We start from the raw sequence: 19727 nt of genomic DNA on the forward strand, positions 1-19727 counted from the left end.
GACACTTGTGCATTTTAATCAATGATTGTGTGGATTGTTAGGTTACGGATTCTAGTTATTGATCTGACTCCAAATTGCGATCAACACTTAACACATAAATTGCTATGTCCTAATCCACACACTGGCGCACCTAACAATTTTGCGAGTTCGTTCTGTCAAAGAGAAGACCAGTAGATCAATCAGACCAAATTTACCAATTGTTTATTCCTGACAAAGCGCACTAATACAGGCCTGGGTCCCGGGTCCCTCACACTAAAACTCGTGCGTTTTTGTGACCACCAAAAGACGACACATTCTTCCGGGTTGCCCAGTTTTAAAGAAACACAATATGAATATTAAAGCATGCAAAATATTGTGAGATGATTGGTCGATGGCCATCTCCTCCCCGTCCAGGTGTCGCTGAGTTCAGGCGGTTGGGTTTTCCCCTCGAAGGCCGGTCTCATAGACGAGCTGTTGTTCTCGTTCCTCACCGACCTTGAGGTGGTCTCCTCCGGTACTCCCTATCCGGGCCTATTCCACAACACTTCGAAGAAAACAAGTTCATGCAGTTTGCCTGCACATTCTTCGGCCCCCACCAATCCACACGAGCACTCCAATACTAGATATTAATATGATTATAAGTTTAACACAACCTTAAAAAATATGTTTGCAAACTCCCGAAAGCACATTTCCCTTTAGGATGTAAATGTATGCTTGTACACTTTAATCAATGAAATATGAGCACATTGATATTCTAGCTAACAGGGACTCTGGAACCTGTTTGCCACAACACTTTTTTTGGATATCATTCCTCTGTGACATAAGAAGAGAGGTGGATCTCAGATTAGTTTAAATACATAATCACGTACAATCCCTGTTGTGCTGACACACAAAACAGGAGGGAAGCTCTTTCAATGTTCAACCAATTTAATTTTAGGTTTTTAATATGACACATTTTAATGTAACCATTGATCACGTGTTCTAATATAATAAATTATAATCTATTCCCCATTTATTACCATTTACAAATATGTCTTCATATCTGTATTGACTTTATATTTGTTCGATTTGCAGAGAGACCAAAGTATGCTCCTAATAATAAAGCTGGTTTGGTTTTATCTGGCGCTTTTTGTCGACACTTGACAGGCGGTACAATATTCATGCGTCCACCGATTCGCACTCTGGCGGCGGTAAGCTTCCTAAGTGCTGGCTGCTCCGGGCAGGCTGCCGCGCCCACTAAAAACAAGCACACGTTTCTGCGAGGACCGGAATTGACTGGCTCCCTCCAGCAACAGAAGGTCAGTCAGTTAACTGCTTTTGTCCAGCGTGAAGCTGCGTCTGCTCCTCCAACGCAGCAGCTTGAGAAAGTTGAGGCTGGCACTGAAGATCTTGTCGTGCTCAAAGACCATCTTGTAGAAGGTGTCAATGGGCAGGTCGCCATTGGGGTCGGCATACTTGAGCGTGGTCATGGGCGTGTACAGCGTGTTGGTCTGATGGCGGAACGGAGGGTTGTCCGACGTCATGATCCTTAGCGTGTGCTGAGGAGACAACAAGAATACAGGCTTCGGTTAAGACAAGAAGGCCAAGGGCCGCACTGGGCGCTGCCCCAGCCGCACCAACGACGCTTCTTCAGGAGGCAGTTTGATAGGTTACTCTGACCAAAGCGCTCCCGGAGGCCCTCCAGGCACACGTCCCTGAAATCCCGAGAGGAGTCGCACTGGGAAGGGAGGCCCCTACCTCAGCCACATCCTCTGCCGTTTGTCCCAGCGTCTCGAAAATTTGCTTGTAGTTCTTCAGGTAGATGTTGGTGAACATATCTGCCGTCACTGCGTCAGCATTGCTCAGGTTCGTTTTCAGTCCTTCATCGTACACCTTTCGCTCAAACTCTGTGATGACCGGACCCGGCTCGATCAGGCTGATGCTGTAAAAGGGGAGAAAATGTCCATATAATATAAACTTTGGACCAAAAGATAAGAGCGACGTCTAGGAAATGGGAAGAGAATTTGCAACTTGGACAAAATTGTGGGGACACCCCAAAGTTGAGGCCAGCCTCTGCTTGAGAGCAGCGTAAGCATAAGGAGCCTTCTTAGAACTTACTTGAGATTGAACCTGAGCGCTTGCACTGCTAAACTCTCGCAGAATCCCTCCACAGCAAACTTGGATGCGGCGTAGACGTCATTGAAGAGGATCCCTGCGGGGAAGCAAGGGGAATTAGTTTTGCTTCAAGGGTTTGGTTGGACTGGTGAGCAGGACCTTGGATGCCCATGACGCTGCTGATGACCACGATGTGACCTTTCTTGCGCCGCTTCATGTCGGGAAGGATCTCCTTGAGCAGCCTGACCAGGCCAAAGAAGTTGGTGTCCATCACCGTCTTCATCTCGTCCACCGACTGGCATTCGATGGGGCCAATCAGCCCCATGCCAGCGTTACTGACTGACAATGGAGTGAAGGTGTATTTTCACGCTGCCTTGGCGCAAAACGTCAGCCAAATGTTTTTCTTGATGAACTCACTGAGGATGTCCACCCTGCGCTCGGGCAGGCTGTCCACGCAAGCTTTGATGGACATCTCGTCGCACACGTCCAGCTGCTTGATCTCCAGCGTGCGGCCCAGACTGCGGCCCGCTGCCTCCACCAGCGCCTGGCCTTTGCTCACATTCCGCATGGTGGCGTACACTGACGCATGCATACATATATATGGGTGTCAAACTTTTCACAGCAAGCGGCTCCTTGAAGCTCCGCAAATACAAGCATCGTGACTGAAATGACACCTTTGCCAAAGCCTTAGTCAAAACGACAGCTACAAGTCGGCGATGCACCAAGCTGAGCGATTCTTCTACGCAGCTTTCGTACTCGACCTAAAATTTCAATACAACTGAACTGTTCTTTTTAAAAAAATATCTGGCATTTGATATTCTACTCAAAAATATACTACACATCCAAAGCATAAGTTTTTCGGACAGTGCCACCCAGATTTTGATAGTCTAATGAGGCTGTATAAATAATACTTGTAAACTTGATAAAGTCTAACGAGGCATCTTTCCATTGCATTGTATCAATGCTCAACTTTCAATTGGTCTTGAATTCAGCAATTCTTTTTTGGACAATCAGTCTTGTAACAATTTTGAGTCAAACTGTTGCTCTGAAAATTAGCAGAGAGCGGCCACCTTCAAGCAAGATTTGGAATTATTTCAAAGCAACCGCAAAAGAGCAAACCTGGCTTGGAGCATCGTGTCAACGATGAACAACGCAATTTGCAGACTTTACCCATGAAGCGCTTCTTCTCGTCCCTGGCGATGCGTGCGGCGAGCGCCAGGCCGATGCCTGAGGAACATCCCGTGATCAGGACCACCTTCTGGGTCATTTTTAGCACAGGCCAGCGTGCAGGTCCAAGTCGGTCGGGCGCGCCGAGTCTGCCGGGCAATGAACAAGTGGGCGGGCTTTTGCCTTCCTTAATTCCCGCCACTTAATCCCAGCAAAGTGCCTTTCAGCACTGATGCGCGAGCTGACGCGGGTGACAAACACACGCTTGGAGCAAGAATTGTTCCCATGTTTATTTAAAAGCCTCAAGAATTTGCCATCTAAATGTGCACTAGGCAAAGAAAGCTAAATTCCACTGAAAGCAAAATCACATAGAAGGGAGGAGAGCAAGCTGGCATTCTTCAAACAATCTGCTGCCAGAAAGTGACATCGATCAGCAGATCACCATCTTTTCACATCCCATCAACCAATGTGGAAACCATTCCATGATGGCTTGGTTATTTCAAAACACATAGAATGAATCAAATAGTGTCTTTTCTATTCTCTTCATGTGTGCCACAGGAAAAAATGACAGGGCTTTTGCATGTCATTAACTTTGTCTGACATTGCACGTGTTAAAAAAAAAAAAAATCTACCAGTTTTACTCTATTTTAAGGAAGCTGATATGGATGAAGCAAAAAAAAAAAAAAAAAAAACCTGCGCAGGCATTGTGACTTGTTCCCCATTCTCCTTCCCATAAACGTAACAGACATCCTCATTCCTTACTTTGTCAAAGAGTTGATTAGCCACCAAGCTGACTCCGCCTACTGAACTACGCACCACTAAACTGCAGGCAACACTACAAGACAAGCCGCGCAATCTCCGGCCTCAGACTAACGAGCGCCGATGACTGCCAGGAGGTCTTTGTCCCACAAGGTAGGGTCCCAGGCCTGGAACCACCCAGTGAAGGAGGGCAGCTCCTCACCCTGTTTGATGGTGGTGACAGGAGTCCCGTGGCGGCCGGATGGGTCCGACTTCAAATACTCCTCGGCTGAAAGGTCCGCAAAAAAAGTTGGCGGGCGCCGTGTTGTCATTCTGCATTACAAACAGTCCCGTTGGGCTTACCGATACGCGCCGCTCCCTTTTTCTCTGTCTCGTTGGCATCTTTCCCGATCCAGATAAAGAGCTGGACCAGTCAAAAGAGAAAACCGTAACAAGTCAGATGCTTGTTTGTCGACAACAATATTTAGAAACAGGAAGTTGAGACGATGTACCTGGAGGCAAGTGTCCAGAATCATGACGTCGTCCGTCTCCAGGTCCAACTGATCCAATTCTCCGGGAACCTCCTCCACCTGCGCAAAGACACCCGCTTCAATGTGACAAATGCACGCCAGCAAAGAGCAACGTCAAAGAGGAGAGGCAGGGTTTCCCTTGGGTGGGATAGTCTTTACAGAAAAGAAAAGAAACGGACGGCAGCTACGTATGTAGCCCTTTACGACCCCCCCCCCCACACACACACACACACACACACCAAATCAGGGTTGGTGTCTTGCTCAAGGACACTTTGACATGAGCGCCGGGGTTGAGGATCAAAGCCACGAGCACTCCACCACCAAACCAACCAGAAATAAAACACAAGGAGATTTGTCCTCACGTTGATTCGTCCGCTGGCGTTGGAGCATCCGAAGAGTCTGGGTTGCCATACTTTGGTGTTCTGCAGGACCAACGAGGTTTGGTAGTCCTTGCGGCCCCCCAGCACCTTCCAGAAGTTATCTGGTGGTGCCCACACAGCAGCAGCAGCAGCAGCAGCAGCAGCAGCAGCAGCAGCAGCAGCAGCAGCAGCAGCAGCAGCAGCAGCAGCAGCAGCAGCAGCAGCAACAACAACAACAACAACAACAGGCATCAATGCACACGCACACAGCTGAAACGTCCATTTCAGTCGAGTGTATAAGAGGTCATCCTGAATTGATGCTATGACAAAGTGTCACTATGTCAGTTTTCCTTTGAGAGCGTGTTTGCGAACAAGGCCTCACACAAGGCTTGTTTGTGTTTTGCTGACCGGGCTCCTTGGTCTCGGCCACCTCGGTGGGGGTGCCACCGCCCAGAATGCTGATCACGTGTTTGGCGGCCGCCATCTCCTCCGGCGTGGCTCCGCGACCCTTCCACACAAACATCCCCTGGGGCCACTTGAGCACAAAGACATCGTTGGAGTTGAGAGAAGCCGCGTCTGCTGCCACCTGAGACCACAGACAGGTAGAGCGATGGGGCTCAAGGCAAACAGAAGGCTCAACAACCCAGAAGCAGTCGGTGACACTCAATGGTGCCACCTCAAGATGAGTCCAAATTACAGCCCCCACCCACCTCGACAGCGCGGGTGCCCTTGGTGGAGCTCTGGCGGATATGGAAGAGGCGAGTGGCGCTTGGCTCGCTGTGGCCATCCTTGCGGGACGTGCCGCCAAGGTGTACGACCAGGGGCTTGCCCCTGAACAGGCTCAGCAGGTGTGGAGGTTCTTGGCCCTGAGTTACGCGTACCTGGACACCCACAGCAACACAACAGCTGTGCATGCGGCTTGCTTAGCGTAGCGCCTCTCTTGCTAGCCCACCTCAACAATGTTGCTTATTAGCCTAGATGTGATTGAAGACTCCATTTGAAAGTGCATTTGCTACATCAACACAATAAAGGCCTTACTTGTGTAGCCACGCCTCCCATGGAGTCGTCCAGGGTGACGGCCAAGAAGGCAGAGGCTCCCAACTCGTCTCTGGAGCACTTGTTTCCTTGCCTGAAGGGGGAAAATTCCCCAAAGTTCAAAGTCCAACCCAAAATGCTAAAGTACTAACAGACCATATGTAGATGATGTGCTTGTTTCTGCCGCCGCTGTTATAAGTATACTGCAGCAAGTAGCAGTCGCCGCCGAAGAACTGGCCGTGGGAGGACGCTTCCACAGGAACACGGCCGCCGCCCTCCACGCGCCACACCTGAACAACAGGAAGTAAGCGGCATTAACGAGTAGGAGGAAGCGTCAAGGGACAGGAAGTACCTGCACTTTGCCCGATCCATCATCCACCATTCCGTGCTGCGCAGCCATGAGGTTGTTGCCATGGAGACTGGAGGCGTCAAAGGGGATCTGCTTAACAACGGCGATCCTTCCCACCGTGTATGCCTGACACGGACCCGTGGTCTCATCCTTGTCTAGCCAGTTCTCAAAGAATTCCTTGAACAGGGTGCTCTCAGCCCCTTGCGGCAGGATCTGGACCTGCACGTTAGGCGTCACGGGAATGAGATGAGCTTGTGAACAAACGCTGGGCAAGTGACTCATTACCTGACACTTGTCTGAGTACTTCTTGTCCGTGATGAACTTATTGGCAATGGTAAGTGCGGCTTTACGCTCTTCCTTGTTAGAGTCCCGACCTGCGCGAAAACTGCTAACATGGGTTACTGTGCTAAGTCAGGTATTAAAACCCAGCCACGTGCTCCAAAATAGTCAAGACTGACTAAACTAATGAAGTCATTTGGCAAAAAAAAAAAAAAAAAAGTCACTTATCAACTAATTTCTCTGCAAACTACCACATTTGCCACCCCACTAACTACAAAACCAACTGAGAACCTAACACACAATTAGAAAACTCATTGACTACTATCGTCAACGCTTTGCTGGAAACTTAGCTAGCTAGCTACCTTTCCAGAAGAAGATCTTGTTGTCTTGGCCATTATCTAGGATGTAGCACTCTTTACTGGAGAGGACGTCCTGCTTGAAGGGGTTCCTCTGAGCCACCTCCTTCAGTGACATCTTGCCTGAAGCATCTGACACCTGCACGGGAAACGGTTATAGACAGCAGACTCCTCTGCATGTTAGCAACGAGCTGTTGCATATCTTTCAGCACGTTTACCGTGTCATGCTACATTGTGCTCTTACCATGTAGAGAGATGCCGGGCCTCTGCTCTTTTGTGTGGTAGGCACGTCTGAACTTCCTGGAGGCAAATCGGGCTTTGGTCCCAGAACCTGGGGGGAGAGAGGAAAAAAAAAAAAAAAAAGCGACAGTCGAATTCAACAAGCCAGAACAGGCTGGAAAACGAGTGTAGTAGACATACGACATTGAAAATAGAATAGAGTCAAGCAAAATCCCATAGAACAGGACAGATTAAAAGACAACAGAACCAAACAGAGCATGTTGGGGTAGCATAGGAAAGCGTTGACTATGACACAGTTGAAAGGCATATCCACACTAAAATAGGATCGTTTGAATTCTTTGGAGTGAAATAGAAGAAAATAGAGCAAAGTCGAATAAATCTGCATATATTTCAAGAAAAGGACAACGTGGAACAGAGTAGCATAGAATAAAATCAAGTAGCACAAGGGATTGGAATAATAAAAAGCAGACTCGAGAAGAAAAGGCCAAATAGGGAAGGACAGGACAGGCTACAATAAACAATAAAAGAGAGAAGTGTGCCGCTCTTTTGGGTGTGCCCAGATACTTGAGTAGAAGAACTCCTGCCAAGGAAGGGACCTATGACTTAAGCAAACGGAGCGTCACCTTGATCACCTCCTCGGGCTCATCTCCCTCGTCAATGATGTGCAGCTCCGCGCGTCCTCGCCGCTCGTTGTCACGGATGTCCACGGCCAGCTGTGTGGCCTTCAGCCGCTCGTACCGGTTGCTGTCGCTGCCCGCCCAGGGGAAGATGTCCTGTCAATCAAACACGGGCCGCCCGGCCATAAGCAGCGGGAAAGCAGACCAAAAAGGCTGCGGAGGCTGGCGGGGTTTCCGTACCTTGCCAAAGTCAATAATGAAGCAGTCCCCCTTGTTGAAGCTGGCCCAGCTCAGGTCCACCTCGGTGGCGCGTACCTGTCGGCGACCTTTCACGTGCAGCAGACGCTTGATATTTGCTTCGTTGGTTACCACGTTACGGAAGCCTGAAGCCACGCCCCCTTTCTGAAAGGCAACGCAGCAGCATTGCGTGAGCCGGCGTGACACGTCACGTCTGGTGTCGGCACGCGCCAGTGATTGAGCGAGCGAACCACCTGGTACTTGAGTCCGTGTTTGAAATACTGGAGGAAAGACACCGACTCTTCACCCTGGTGCTCGGTGAACTGTACGGCGGCGCCGTCCAGGGAGCCGTCCAGCTGTGTCATCAAAATAGTCGCCGCTATTTTCTCATCCTGGGACGTCTGCGAGCCTGTGGCGGCCGACAGCGGCGCAAACAGAGAAATGGCACTTTACTCAACATTTCCTCCCAAACATGTGCTTGCTTGGGGCTGCAGTAGCCATTCCCACTCATTACCCATCCAGGTGTGCACGTTGTAAGACAGCATGGAGTTGGTGTGGAGGACGATGTAGGAGTCTCCCATGAAGAAGCTTCCGTGTAGTTCTTTGGGCACCTCCCCCAAGTCCAGCTTCTCCACACGCCAAATCTGAAGACCGGGATGCTTCCCCGCTGACTGGAATGCTTTGTGAGTCGGCATCCTCACCTGAACAAAGTTGTAAAAACAGGTTGCTGGCCAGTCGCACCCATCTATTCTATAGCTATTGTCACACGGGCAACCGCGACGATGTCAGCTGGCACCTGGCAGCAGCATGAATAAATCAACACTCTTGTGAACGGAGAGCAGGTTGCTGATAATTGCTCATATGACACAACAGGGCGTAGCTACTGCCCGCCAAACTCGTTGCGACTATGTCAGCTGGCACCTGGCGGCAGCATGACGAAATCAACACTCTTGTGAGCTGAGAGCAGCTTCAGAATCAGAATTAGCTTTATTGGCCAGATTTGTGCATGCCAAACAAGGAATTTGACTCCGGTTGTTGATCTCAGCCTCTGTACAACTTTTAAGTGACTAACATTCAGGTGACTAACAACATTTAAGCGGCAAGAGCAAGATATTATTGCCCAATGATGGTTGCTGATAATTGCTCATATGACGCAACAGGGCGTAGCTGCTGCCCGCCAAACTCGTTGCTCAGGAATTGGTATTTATGTTGCTCATCATTTCTTATTCATGTGATTCCCATTTCCTTACATTTGCTTCTTTTTGTTCACACTGTTTTGACACAAACATAAAAAAACTCAATCGGAAGAGATATGGATATATCGGAATGATAATTATAACGATCCTGTGTCGGCGTGCAGACTTTACCTTTTGCAGTTGCTGATGATGTTCTTTCTTGCTGTTGGCTTCTTCGCGTCCGCTTGACTACCTTGATAGAGCGGCATTTTTATACGCCGATTCAGGGGCGGAGGACGACAAGGGCGTTGGGGTGGGCGAGGCCTCTGCCCAGCCCTTGGCAAAAGGACAGGGTGGAGGACAAAAACAAAACAAAACACGGAGACCAAAACTAAAGCATAGGAAGGCAAGTCTCGCCGAGCCATTGGCTGTCTGCGCTGCCTCGCCCTCAGGAAAATATAAATAAATAAACGACGCGGGCGGCGGCCAGGAAAGCAAACACCCAACATCGGCACTGGCACCTCCTTCCCTTCACGACAAGCTCCACCTGCTTGCGCCCTCTTTTTATAAGACCGTAGGATAAATACATTAGCCTCGTCCATTTTAGCCCAGTCTAGTCGAACCACTCGACACTGAAAAAACGTTTTTGTTGAATTTACTCAATTTTATCCTGTCGAATGGCAGCGCAAAACACGTAAAAGTATCTGGTTCCAGAACATTTAACAAGTAGACGATACATCTACGTAAAAAAAAATATTTGGATGAATTAATTTTGTGCTGCCTCTTGAGGAAGTTATATTGAGTAAATTCAACAACAGTGCTTTGAGGAAAACAACAAACATGGCATTAATTAAAAAGAACAGAATCGCATATTTTACCTTTCAATCATTTAAATATTTCATTTAGTACAACCTGCAAATTTTAACTTTATGTGAACGCGTTTCCTGGTGAAGGGGAAGCAACTCGATTTTTTTTTAATGGCAATTATTGATACGCGTCAATTATGTGCACATTTTCCTTATTCGTGTCAGGCTTGGATCAGGGAGCGGACTCGGATGCAGAGTGTCAATCAAAAAGAAATTTATTCCAACTGGCTGGAGACAGAAAAAACTCAAAGCGCCTCTAACAGAGGGAAATCACGGTGTCAAAACAATACTGAAAAAAACACGGAACTCAGGCTTGACAAAAAAGGGTATCTCACAATGGTATTCTCTACTACTGGATAGCTTTAACTCACGCAATCACTGGTGCTCGAGACGAGACACGACGCACTGGCACAAGACAAGGGGAAGACACGGACTAAATACACACAGAAGGGCGAGGACACAGGTGCAGGCAATTAGGCCCAAGGACACAGGTGCACACAATCGGGATCAGGGTATACAAGTCGACGGAAGCACAGAGGAAGGAGCCACGAACTGAAACGAGAGAGGTAACAAAATAAAACAGGTAGTGAAAATACGACACACAAGACAAGACAACAACAACCCCAAAAAAACATGATAGCACGACAATTCGCAGCCGATCTTGATCCGCAGCAAACACCACTGTAAAGTCCAGTGCCGTTTTGTCGACACTAGCCGAGCCTAACCACTCGCATCGCCTCAAACAAAATTTATTGTCATCGTGTGAAGTCTAAATTAGTCTGGCAGAGTCTCTTCTTTTCCATTCATCCAGCCATTATCTGAACAGTTTATCCTCACGAGGGTTCATTTGAATCAAATCAAGGTTACAAGTAACAAGTAAAATGTCAAGTAAAGTCACACACAAATAGATCCGCACACCCTGTGAAGTTGTTTTGCTGGTTATACAACTGTGTGTGTGTGTGTGTGTGTGTGTGTGTGTGTGTGTGTGTGTGCGCGCGTGCGTGTGCGCGCGTGTGTTTGTGTGTGTGTGCGTGTGCGTGCGCGCGCGTGTGTTTGTGTGTGTTGCTCAGAAGAAGAATGAAGAGTCGTGTCGCTTCATGTTAGCGTTACAAGCGCTGAGTCAGCACATTTTGTCTGATTGTCAAGTGTGAACACAACGCACATAATCCCTCCGATCTACACGCACAGACACTCAAAGAATGGCACACACGAGTGAACACAATGTCTTTTCCTAACTTGAGTTTGGACCAGATCAAACCTGCTCGCGTGAAGGGTGCACCACCCCGGATCATTCTGAGGTGCCTTTGAGCTTCGCTGGATCTGAGCCAATCAAACCAATGGAAAGGAAACAAAGATGGAGGACTCCAAGCTAATCTGCGCGGCCCGAGCTCATTCAGACGTTAGCCAAACTTTGATGATGCTCAACTTGCATTTCATGAGTGCACCTCCGTGGAAATGAGTTTTCATAACGGGCAAATGATTTGATTGGGTTTCATTTCTGCCGTCTCGTTGCATTTCACACTCAGGCTGTTGCTAGGAGTCAAATGCACATGTTACGTCACTGAATTCAGGAAAGAGAACTAAAAGCATCTTGCCGATGTTACGAGCTGCTTTGTGTCGAGTGCCACAAGCCGCTTTCAGAGAGTTTAACCCGTTTTGACCAAAGGTTTTGACCGTCTTGTGCAGGAGGTTCTGCCGAGCCACCAAACAGTAACCGGGTAGGGTGGCGGGATATGAACGCGACAAGTTGGCTCAAGTCAGGACGGGAAGAACTGTGCTTGAAAACGTGGTGCAACACATACACATGGATCACGGTGAAGCCCCGAAGAAACGGCGCTTATATACAGAGAATGAACTGACAAAGGTGAAAATCTTCGGGCAAAGCAGCAGGAACAACACAGTGTTGCTGTAGCCTGAGCCAGCAATCCTGTGACTTTTGTGAAATGATCTCCATTGAAGAGGCTTCTGTGTTTTCCGCTTTCTGCTTTCCCTCTGGCTGCTCAGACTCAAATAGATTATGAGAAATAGCGCATGAAAGCATTCCACCCAAACAGAACATGCAGATGACTGACCACAACCTCAAGACGCTTAGAACACGCTCCCAGCACACACGCTAACATGAATCAAACACAAGAAAAAGTCAAAGGCACAAAATAGCAGCAACAGGTTAGCAACCAGAGAATAGTCGCAGCCAAACTAGCGAACCTGCTCGAAAATACACAAGCTAATGGTCAGTTTATGACAACATTAGAAATTGTGCTCAAAAAAGGTTAATAGAAGTGCAGTGCATTACAAAAGTTTGGTTATTTTGATACACTACAATTGCTAATTTAGCTAATACTTTAATTTCAAAGATTGTAATGTAACAGAATGGGGATGAGCACTTTTACAAGGCACTATAAATGCACTGAATAATTTGAACATGTACGAGCATGTTTTAGCCACATGATAATGAACAATCACGCTTACAGAGTGTACAACACCACAATCTTTTTTTTTTTTGATGAGGTTAGGCCAATGATATAGCCAAAGCAGCTAACAGGCTAACAACTGAGCAGCAATAGCAAACTGGTTGATAAACATCAACAATGTCAACAAAAACAACATGGAGAAAGGCAAAAAATGTTTTCGTTTTTATTTCAATGAAATTGTGCGGGGATAAGATTAGTCATTTAGTTAAATGTATCATCTAGTTTTATCTTGTCTAGTTCAGTCAAATATCGTGTCGTCTAATCAAGCCTAGTCTAACTACACTAATCTAGTCTAGTACAGTCGACTATTCTCGTACATACAATGTAGGCCTAGATTATAGTCTATAATAATCTAGTCTGGTCGAGTCTATCTCAGAGTAGGCGAATCTAGTTTTTCCAAGTAGAATCTTGTCAAGTCTGGTCAAGTTTACGTAGTTTAAGCAGATTAATGGAAGGTGGTTTCACTATTCACTTGCAATTTCATTCAGTCTACATCATCTTAATGTAGTTTACACTAGCATAGTTTAGCGCAACGTAGTCTGCTCTTGCCAAGCAGAGACAAATCCAGTCTCGTAGAAATGATTTACTAGCATGTCGCACAGTCTGGACCAATAAAATGTAGAAGGAGGAGGAGGAAAAGAAGAAGCAGCTCGTGATCATGCTTTCAGTCTGGGCCTGGCTGGGGTTGTGCTCTGTGGTGCTGGTGCCCGAGCGTTCACCTGAGTCCAGCTGCCAGCTTCTCCATGGCGGCCTTGCGCTCCTCAGCTTTCTGCTGCGAGCGACGCAGGACATTGCGCAGTTCCTGGAGGTGGTCCAAAGTTCCCTCCAGCTCGCCCTTCACCGTCTTCATTTGACTCTCCAGCATCTGAGTGTGGTGCAGAGAGTTACGCCGGTGGCGCCGACTCGAGCGCACCTTCGCCTCCAGGTCTTCCACTGCGTAAACACACATCAGTGCTCACAACCAAGCTCTGCCAAGGAAAACGTTTGTCATTTCCACAGAAACAGTGTGTGATATTTATCCATCACCTCCACCGGGGAATCATGCTTGCTTGCTTTGTTTGTTTGCTTTAGCCACCAACCCTACAATCTGCCTTAAAGCAGGAAACAAAGCGTTTCTTTGACACAATAAAGCTGACAACATGCATGTGCTTGTTTTTTGAAGCAGCAACAGCGTCAACACAGTGTTTTGTTACTTTACACAGCGACACTGCTTCGGATTCATCTCCACCAAGAATGAACGCTCTTCATTTGTTTACGTGACATCAAGCAACAATTAACAAGACTACTTTGGTGCGCTACCCTCACCAAGGAAATGACCGCTGCATTTCGCCGCCACACCTTCCGACGTTACCGCCACCAAGGAACAACTACTTGTCGTTCGCTTGCTCCATTTTGCAGATTCGGATGGCTCGCCGGAGGTCTAAAGAGAAAGGGGACGCACCCATGTTTTCCTGGACCTTGTCCGGCTCACTGCGCTTGTCCATCAAGTCTTTGGTCTGCTGCATGAGCTTCTCCATCTTGAGCAGCTGCGTGGCCTTGCTGTCGCTGTCCCGCCGGATCTTCAGCAGTTCTCGTTCTCTTGGGCTCAGTTCATCCATCACCGCTGACCAGGTCTCCGCCGAGGCCGCTCACACACGTGCATGCATGTTCTTTAGCACTTCACCCTTTTATAAGCGTGGCTCCACCCCCTCACATGTCCCCTCGTCCTCGGGCCCGAGAAGACAGGCGGTGCTCAGTTCTAGTCTATCACGAGATAAGCGCCTTCTTCCTCGCAAAAACCGACCGGAACAAGAATGGCCCAATGACATGTCGCAGTTTTTCAAGGCTCCTGAATGTCCCTTCACGTTGCATCAATATTCCCGAGTTCATGAGGGTTCTTGTATATTGGAGATAATTCCTGAAAGTCTTCCAAAGTTCCCAAATTTCACCAACTGTCCTGAAAGGGTTCCTGAACATTCCCAATTTTTTCTGAATGATCCAAGTGGTGCCTCGAGGTTCTCAATGTTTTCCAACCGTGACGGAATGTTTTTGACGGTTCCTGAATTTTCTTGGCTAGTTCTGAAATTTTTGAAGAAAACAGGGGACACTTTTGTCGTTGACTGAAATGTATCAAATACAACAGCAGTCAACAACACACACACACCCGCACTGTTGATAGTCATGTGGAGGTTTGTCTGACTTCAGGGTCAAACTAAGTAATCAGTAGATGGATTTCACACCTGCAAGACTTTAAAGACGAACGCCCAGCAGTTTCTCCTGAGAATTACTCTTTGCACATTTGCACTCTTATTTTCTTTTTCGTTTCATGAAGTGTTGAGTACTGAAACCCCTCTGGTATGCAGTTCATTTGTTTTCCACAGGGGGACACCGTTCAGCTCTCTGTTGCTCTCTCACTGGGATCTTCTGTTTGGCCACTTTATTAGGTAGACGAGCTTGGCGAGATCACTATGGAAACATCAGCAAGGAAAAAGCCGACCGTTGTTATTTTCGATTCCTTTGAATTGACAGCCGTGTCTAAACACGTGTTACCAGCACGCGGCCGTTGCTCTGCACGCACCTCACGCGCACGCAAGAATGAGTCACACGCGCGCGGATGTTCCGTCCGGGCGGGGAGTGTGTGCGTGCTCGCGCGCGCTCGTGCAGTGACAGTTTACATTCGCGCGTCACTGATGCGTGCGCGCGACCCTTTCTTGTCTTCTTGCTTCGGAAGCTTTCCCGCCCTTTCGACGTTGCCGCTGCCGCGCACACTTTTAACGCTGTTGTTGCCTTCAAGTACCCGAAAAACAGACTTACAGACCGACTGCCGGAAACGGACGGACATACGCCTCATCGGACACGCGCGAGCCCCAGACCCGCCCAGCAGAGGTAAGCAAAGGTGCACGCGCAGATGCGCGGTGATAAGCGTGATCATCTTCATCGTCGTCATCATATGAGTTAGTATCATGCTGTCATCATGTAAGGCGATGATGATGATGTCATCTGGGTTATAGCGGCATTTGGAAGAAGAGCCTTAGCAGGTGTTCTGTTGCCATGGAGACACTATAGGCTGTCATCAGGCGGCAACAGCACACGCACACACACGCTTGCACGTAGCTACACGCCCATACACACAAGCAAATTCAATCAAAACACACACGCATTCACACAAAAAACATACATACACACACATGCGCGCGCACGCACGCCCATACTCAGAAACAAACTCACGCATAATCAAACACACTACACACACGTACATTATCCCTCAGAAACCCACTGTCATACACGCATTCGTGCAAGAACCTTCACTCACTCGCAAAAACACGCGCACACGTTTGCGCGCACACATTTTTCGAAACTAAAACCTAACACACTCACATAAAAACAGACACAAAGTCATGCTCACAAAAACACACACGCAACCTAGACATTTATTCCACATATAAAGAAACACCAAAGGCACAAATTCAAGGACACGCACAAATTCCCAGAAATAAACAAGGTAAACGCACACTTTTGTCGTCATCTGAAACGGTTACGCAACGAGCGTGCTAGCTGCAGGCTAATTTGGGCCATTTTCATTTGGAATGAAAAAAGACGTCAGGCACAGGTGTCAAAATCGAACCCATGGATGCTGGATCATTTTATATGGCCCACGACAAAAATACTTTTGACAGCCCTGACTGATGCAAGACAAAGTAGCACAGATGACCGGAGCGAGCGCAGCGTTTGCGTTCAGATGGCGAAAGCGGACCAGCGCTACGGCCAGCGGGACGGCTCGGACCAGAACTTCGACTACATGTTCAAGCTGCTGATCATCGGCAACAGCAGCGTGGGCAAAACCTCCTTCCTGTTCCGATACGCCGACGACTCCTTCAGCAACTCCTTCGTCAGCACTGTGGGCATCGACTTCAAAGTCAAAACTGTCTACCGCAACGACAAGCGCATCAAGTTGCAGATATGGGTGCGTGCACACGCACATGTGCGCAAGCTGTCGACGTGACACGCTGTGACGTATTGCATAATCTTATGTTGCGCTTGCGTGAAACTTTGCCAATGTTGCCGGGATCATCGGCAGCGCTCGTAATGCAAACCCAAAACTTCTCTTTAACATTCGTCGTGGTGCGTCGCTAATGTCGTAATGACGACGTGCAAACCGTGCTCGTTTTGCTAATGTTGGTAATGCTGCTAAAGTTGTGATGTTGCTAACTTTAGTAGCATGCGAAATGTCGCGAAGGTAACGTCGGTGCAGCCATTTCGGTAACACCGGCAGCGGCACCGATGTGACATGGCGATGACGACCACAAAGTCGACACGGCCGCCATGTTGTCCATCGCTAGATGACGAGAGAAGAACGTGTTTTCTTCATTTGCAAACATGCCGTAAACTTTGACATCTGTCAGCAAGAAGACGAGGCTACGCGGGGCCTATAACACATAGTTGTGGCTAAGTGACTGGCTGCTAAGCAGAAGAGGACGGCTAACGTAGTGATGTCGCCGCCGCATCGAGCATCAACAAGGACGAACAAACACGCATGAGCTGGTCTTTGCGCAGGACACGGCGGGCCAGGAGCGCTACCGCACCATCACAACGGCATACTACCGCGGGGCCATGGGCTTCATCCTCATGTATGACATCACCAACGAGGAATCCTTCAACGCTGTGCAGGACTGGTGCGTATGTGTGCACATATTAATGTTGCAAAACCTGTCATGCAAATTCTGGCAGGGCCTGCTTCTTACACTTGTGCACACACGCATGAGCGCACACATGTGAGCTTGCGCACGCATACACACACGAGCGCACCCCGTTGCCATCGCCAGCTGTGCTGCTCTATTCTCTTGACTTTTTTGTTTGTCAGGGCCACTCAGATCAAGACGTACTCGTGGGACAACGCACAGGTCATCATGGTGGGCAACAAGTGCGACCTGGACGAGGAGCGAGTGGTTGCGCCCGAGAAAGGAAAACACCTGGCGGACCAACTTGGTGAGCATATGGGAGTGAGGGGTGGGTGTTCTATTCTTCAAATAAGTTTATTGACATTCATCTCACTACTTTGTTTCCTAAAATTGGTTGGTGAAAATGTATTTATTCATTTGGATTCATTATTTAGTCACTCTATCTCATGACACGATTGCTCGATTGATTTTGTTCAAATTATGATCGCAATCTCAATTTTCACGTTGACTTTGCAATTTGCCGAGGGGAAGCCGTTTGCTAGGGAAATGTTCTGTTTGTCAAGTGGGAAGAAGAAAGTTCTGCATGCAAATGGACAGCAGAGTCAAACCCTGCCCCGGGCCTGAGAAGAAGCACACAGACTTTTTGCTTGAGATGTGCATCACCAACCAACATAGCGCCCCCTGGAGGAGATGGCTCGTTTTCCCACCGTAGCCACCTCATGCGGTTCACTTGCCATCGGCGTCTTTGTTGTGCGTCAGGGTTCGAGTACTACGAGGCCAGCGCCAAAGAGAATGTCAACGTGCGGCAGGTTTTCGAGCGCCTGGTGGACATCATCTGTGTCAAGATGTCAGAGCGTGTGGACGTGGAGGCGCCAGCGGCCTCCGAAACCAAGACCGCCAGACTCAGCGACAAACCGGCTGGCCAGCTTCCTCAGAAGTGTTGCTGATAGGCCGGCCACATTTACTCTTGAAAAGTTGGAATTTGGAGGATTTGGACAAGTTCAACAGGGTCTTGAATCAAGTCATTGATTATGGAAGTATTTCTCCCTTGTTTAGAAAAGGCATTAGTTGTTGAGTAATTGTGGCCCCTCTATTTGCCATTTGGATGACCCCGACTGGATTGCTGACGTTTTTTGTGACCACCCGACATTTTGGCGACTGATGACGTCACAGTCGCGAGTACGACGGCCGCTCACCTCTATGAGCGCCACCTGCTGGGTGTGTTTCGTTGTGCACACGTCGTGAATCCGTCCTTTAGGCGTCGACGTTTCTTCCCCATTCTGCGTGTGAGTGTTACATTTGATATTCATGCTATTCTGTGTTGTGAGTGCTTTTGTGTTTGTGTTTGCTGTTTTGGAGCCAAATGTGGCATTTCCAGATTGCGTCAAGGCACGACGCGCATGTTTTGGGTGCGTGCTGAAAATGAAGGGAAGTCACACAAGTGCTGTGCAGTCGTGCTTTTTGTCCAAGGTCGACGACGACCTGCCAAATGTTTGTAAAGCGATGGCAGCCGACCGCCGTTTTGTGTGCACCTGATCCTCCCCCCGCCCCCCCACGTGATGCCATTCTTGACCTCATTGATGATTTGCTAGTGACTTTGGATATGATTGCTTTAGAAGTTAGGAAGTGTGACATTTTTCATGTTGACAGATTAGACTTGATGTGAACTCGCTGTCGTACACTTCACTGTTTGGAAAAGCACAAAGTGATTGTACAAACTGTTGTCAATCTTTGTATTATCATAGATGCAATTTAGTATAATAATAATGGTAATGATTAAAAAACTGTCTGTCTGGTTTTACACATCATCATGGAAATTTAACATTGGCTGCGAATGGTGCTCAAGGCAGGTGGAACTTGCCCAACGATGCCATCGGAGCGTATCGTTCGTGACATCGGTCAGACAAAAGGTTTTGAAGTGTTCTTGCATAATTCATCTTTGCAAATGAATCAAATGTCATCAATCAAAATCTCTTGTTTGAGAATGGAACCTGTTAACTTCAAGTCAGAAACTCTTCACGAGTGATATGGATGACTTGATAACAATGCGGAAAATCTTCAATTTGTGTCATAATGAAACTACAGAAAATCAGCTGATAGTATTTAGTATGACTGATCTGCGATTGGCTGGCAATCGGTTCAGGGTGTCCCCTGCCTACTGCCCAATGACCTCTGGGATAGGCTCCAGCATGACCGCGACCCCCGTGGGGACAAAGCGGTACAGAAAATGGATGGATGGGATGGATGACTGATTGTGATGACGTCACGTTTTCAAGCAATCCACAATATCGATCACAAGTTGTCTTTCAAGCTCTCTGACATCAAGCATCACATTCACTCACACGAGGCGGGTTGAACGTCATAGCTGATACGTTACGTCGCCGCTAAACACGTCTTCGCCTTGTCTTTTGAGTTGCGTTCATTGTTTCTTACGGCGACAAGAAGGAATTTTCATCTTGCGTTGTCATTCGCTTTCCTCACATGCGTGTGCCCCTTTACGCAGTCGGCCTGGAAAGGCGAGCTTGAGCTTCATCACCTTTTCTCCTTGCAGATAGCCGATGTCACCAGTCAAAAAAA

The 19727-nt window shown here is 48.0% G+C and overlaps 4 protein-coding genes across 7 annotated transcripts; 1 reads left to right on the plus strand and 3 right to left on the minus strand.

Annotated features, from left to right (window-relative positions):
• Positions 1 to 181: 181 nt before the first annotated feature.
• LOC148388087 (retinol dehydrogenase 8) lies at positions 182 to 3461 on the minus strand. Of its 2 annotated transcripts, none has more exons than XM_088394878.1 (6): positions 3244 to 3461; positions 2491 to 2652; positions 2233 to 2412; positions 2077 to 2170; positions 1717 to 1900; positions 182 to 1517 (listed from the first exon to the last, which is right to left on the minus strand). In XM_088394878.1, the coding sequence occupies exons 1-6, from the start codon at positions 3338 to 3340 to the stop codon at positions 1287 to 1289; spliced, it is 948 nt and encodes a 315-aa protein (XP_088251004.1). In that variant the 5' UTR covers positions 3341 to 3461; the 3' UTR covers positions 182 to 1286. The 2 variants fall into 2 exon arrangements, with proteins under 2 accessions (XP_088251004.1, XP_088251003.1); XM_088394877.1 differs by having other exon boundaries at positions 3193 to 3461.
• Positions 3462 to 3515: 54 nt separating this feature from the next.
• Positions 3516 to 9588, minus strand: LOC148388088 (gelsolin-like). Its single transcript, XM_088394862.1, has 17 exons — positions 9348 to 9588; positions 8495 to 8681; positions 8235 to 8389; positions 7984 to 8145; positions 7750 to 7899; positions 7131 to 7217; positions 6893 to 7025; positions 6537 to 6625; positions 6255 to 6470; positions 6059 to 6192; positions 5906 to 5996; positions 5578 to 5748; positions 5276 to 5453; positions 4871 to 4989; positions 4491 to 4568; positions 4342 to 4402; positions 3516 to 4267 (listed from the first exon to the last, which is right to left on the minus strand). The coding sequence occupies exons 2-17, from the start codon at positions 8673 to 8675 to the stop codon at positions 4110 to 4112; spliced, it is 2163 nt and encodes a 720-aa protein (XP_088250988.1). The 5' UTR covers positions 8676 to 8681; positions 9348 to 9588; the 3' UTR covers positions 3516 to 4109.
• Positions 9589 to 11386: 1798 nt separating this feature from the next.
• On the minus strand, positions 11387 to 15462 carry LOC148388089 (uncharacterized). The gene is made up of 2 exons (XM_088394894.1): positions 13934 to 15462; positions 11387 to 13425 (listed from the first exon to the last, which is right to left on the minus strand). The coding sequence occupies exons 1-2, from the start codon at positions 14088 to 14090 to the stop codon at positions 13208 to 13210; spliced, it is 375 nt and encodes a 124-aa protein (XP_088251020.1). The 5' UTR covers positions 14091 to 15462; the 3' UTR covers positions 11387 to 13207.
• rab3b (RAB3B, member RAS oncogene family) lies at positions 14894 to 18591 on the plus strand. 3 transcript variants are annotated; one of them, XM_088394874.1, is made up of 5 exons: positions 14894 to 15357; positions 16149 to 16435; positions 17026 to 17144; positions 17333 to 17457; positions 17910 to 18591. In XM_088394874.1, the coding sequence occupies exons 1-5, from the start codon at positions 14940 to 14942 to the stop codon at positions 18095 to 18097; spliced, it is 1137 nt and encodes a 378-aa protein (XP_088251000.1). In that variant the 5' UTR covers positions 14894 to 14939; the 3' UTR covers positions 18098 to 18591. The 3 variants fall into 3 exon arrangements, with proteins under 3 accessions (XP_088251000.1, XP_088251002.1, XP_088251001.1); XM_088394876.1 differs by having other exon boundaries at positions 14899 to 15357; positions 16211 to 16435; XM_088394875.1 differs by lacking the exon at positions 14894 to 15357 and having other exon boundaries at positions 15377 to 16435.
• Positions 18592 to 19727: the final 1136 nt, after the last annotated feature.

Source organism: Syngnathus floridae, chromosome 13 (assembly GCF_059516105.1).
Source record: "Syngnathus floridae isolate MCC-2025c chromosome 13, RoL_Sflo_1.0, whole genome shotgun sequence".
Lineage (NCBI taxonomy): Eukaryota > Metazoa > Chordata > Actinopteri > Syngnathiformes > Syngnathidae > Syngnathus > Syngnathus floridae.

What these genes read in the sequence shown, in the direction of transcription:
- LOC148388087 (XM_088394877.1), bottom strand. Translation starts at nt 3,340, where the DNA reads ATGACCCAGAAGGTGGTCCTGATCACGGGATGTTCCTCAGGCATCGGC. An exon ending in CAGCGTCATGGGCATCCAAG is followed by an intron (nt 2,171 to 2,232) that starts GTCCTGCTCACC and finishes GCTTCCCCGCAG; the next exon opens with GGATCCTCTTCAATGACGTC. An exon ending in GCGCTCAGGTTCAATCTCAA is followed by an intron (nt 1,901 to 2,076) that starts GTAAGTTCTAAG and finishes CCCCTTTTACAG; the next exon opens with CATCAGCCTGATCGAGCCGG.
- LOC148388088 (XM_088394862.1), bottom strand. Translation starts at nt 8,675, where the DNA reads ATGCCGACTCACAAAGCATTCCAGTCAGCGGGGAAGCATCCCGGTCTT. An exon ending in CAACGTGCACACCTGGATGG is followed by an intron (nt 8,390 to 8,494) that starts GTAATGAGTGGG and finishes CGGCCGCCACAG; the next exon opens with GCTCGCAGACGTCCCAGGAT. An exon ending in TTCTGGACACTTGCCTCCAG is followed by an intron (nt 4,403 to 4,490) that starts GTACATCGTCTC and finishes TGACTGGTCCAG; the next exon opens with CTCTTTATCTGGATCGGGAA.
- rab3b (XM_088394874.1), top strand. Translation starts at nt 14,940, where the DNA reads ATGGAAACATCAGCAAGGAAAAAGCCGACCGTTGTTATTTTCGATTCC. An exon ending in GCATCAAGTTGCAGATATGG is followed by an intron (nt 16,436 to 17,025) that starts GTGCGTGCACAC and finishes GTCTTTGCGCAG; the next exon opens with GACACGGCGGGCCAGGAGCG. An exon ending in TTCAACGCTGTGCAGGACTG is followed by an intron (nt 17,145 to 17,332) that starts GTGCGTATGTGT and finishes TTTGTTTGTCAG; the next exon opens with GGCCACTCAGATCAAGACGT.
- LOC148388089 (XM_088394894.1), bottom strand. Translation starts at nt 14,090, where the DNA reads ATGGATGAACTGAGCCCAAGAGAACGAGAACTGCTGAAGATCCGGCGG. An exon ending in CAAGGTCCAGGAAAACATGG is followed by an intron (nt 13,426 to 13,933) that starts GTGCGTCCCCTT and finishes GTGTTTACGCAG; the next exon opens with TGGAAGACCTGGAGGCGAAG.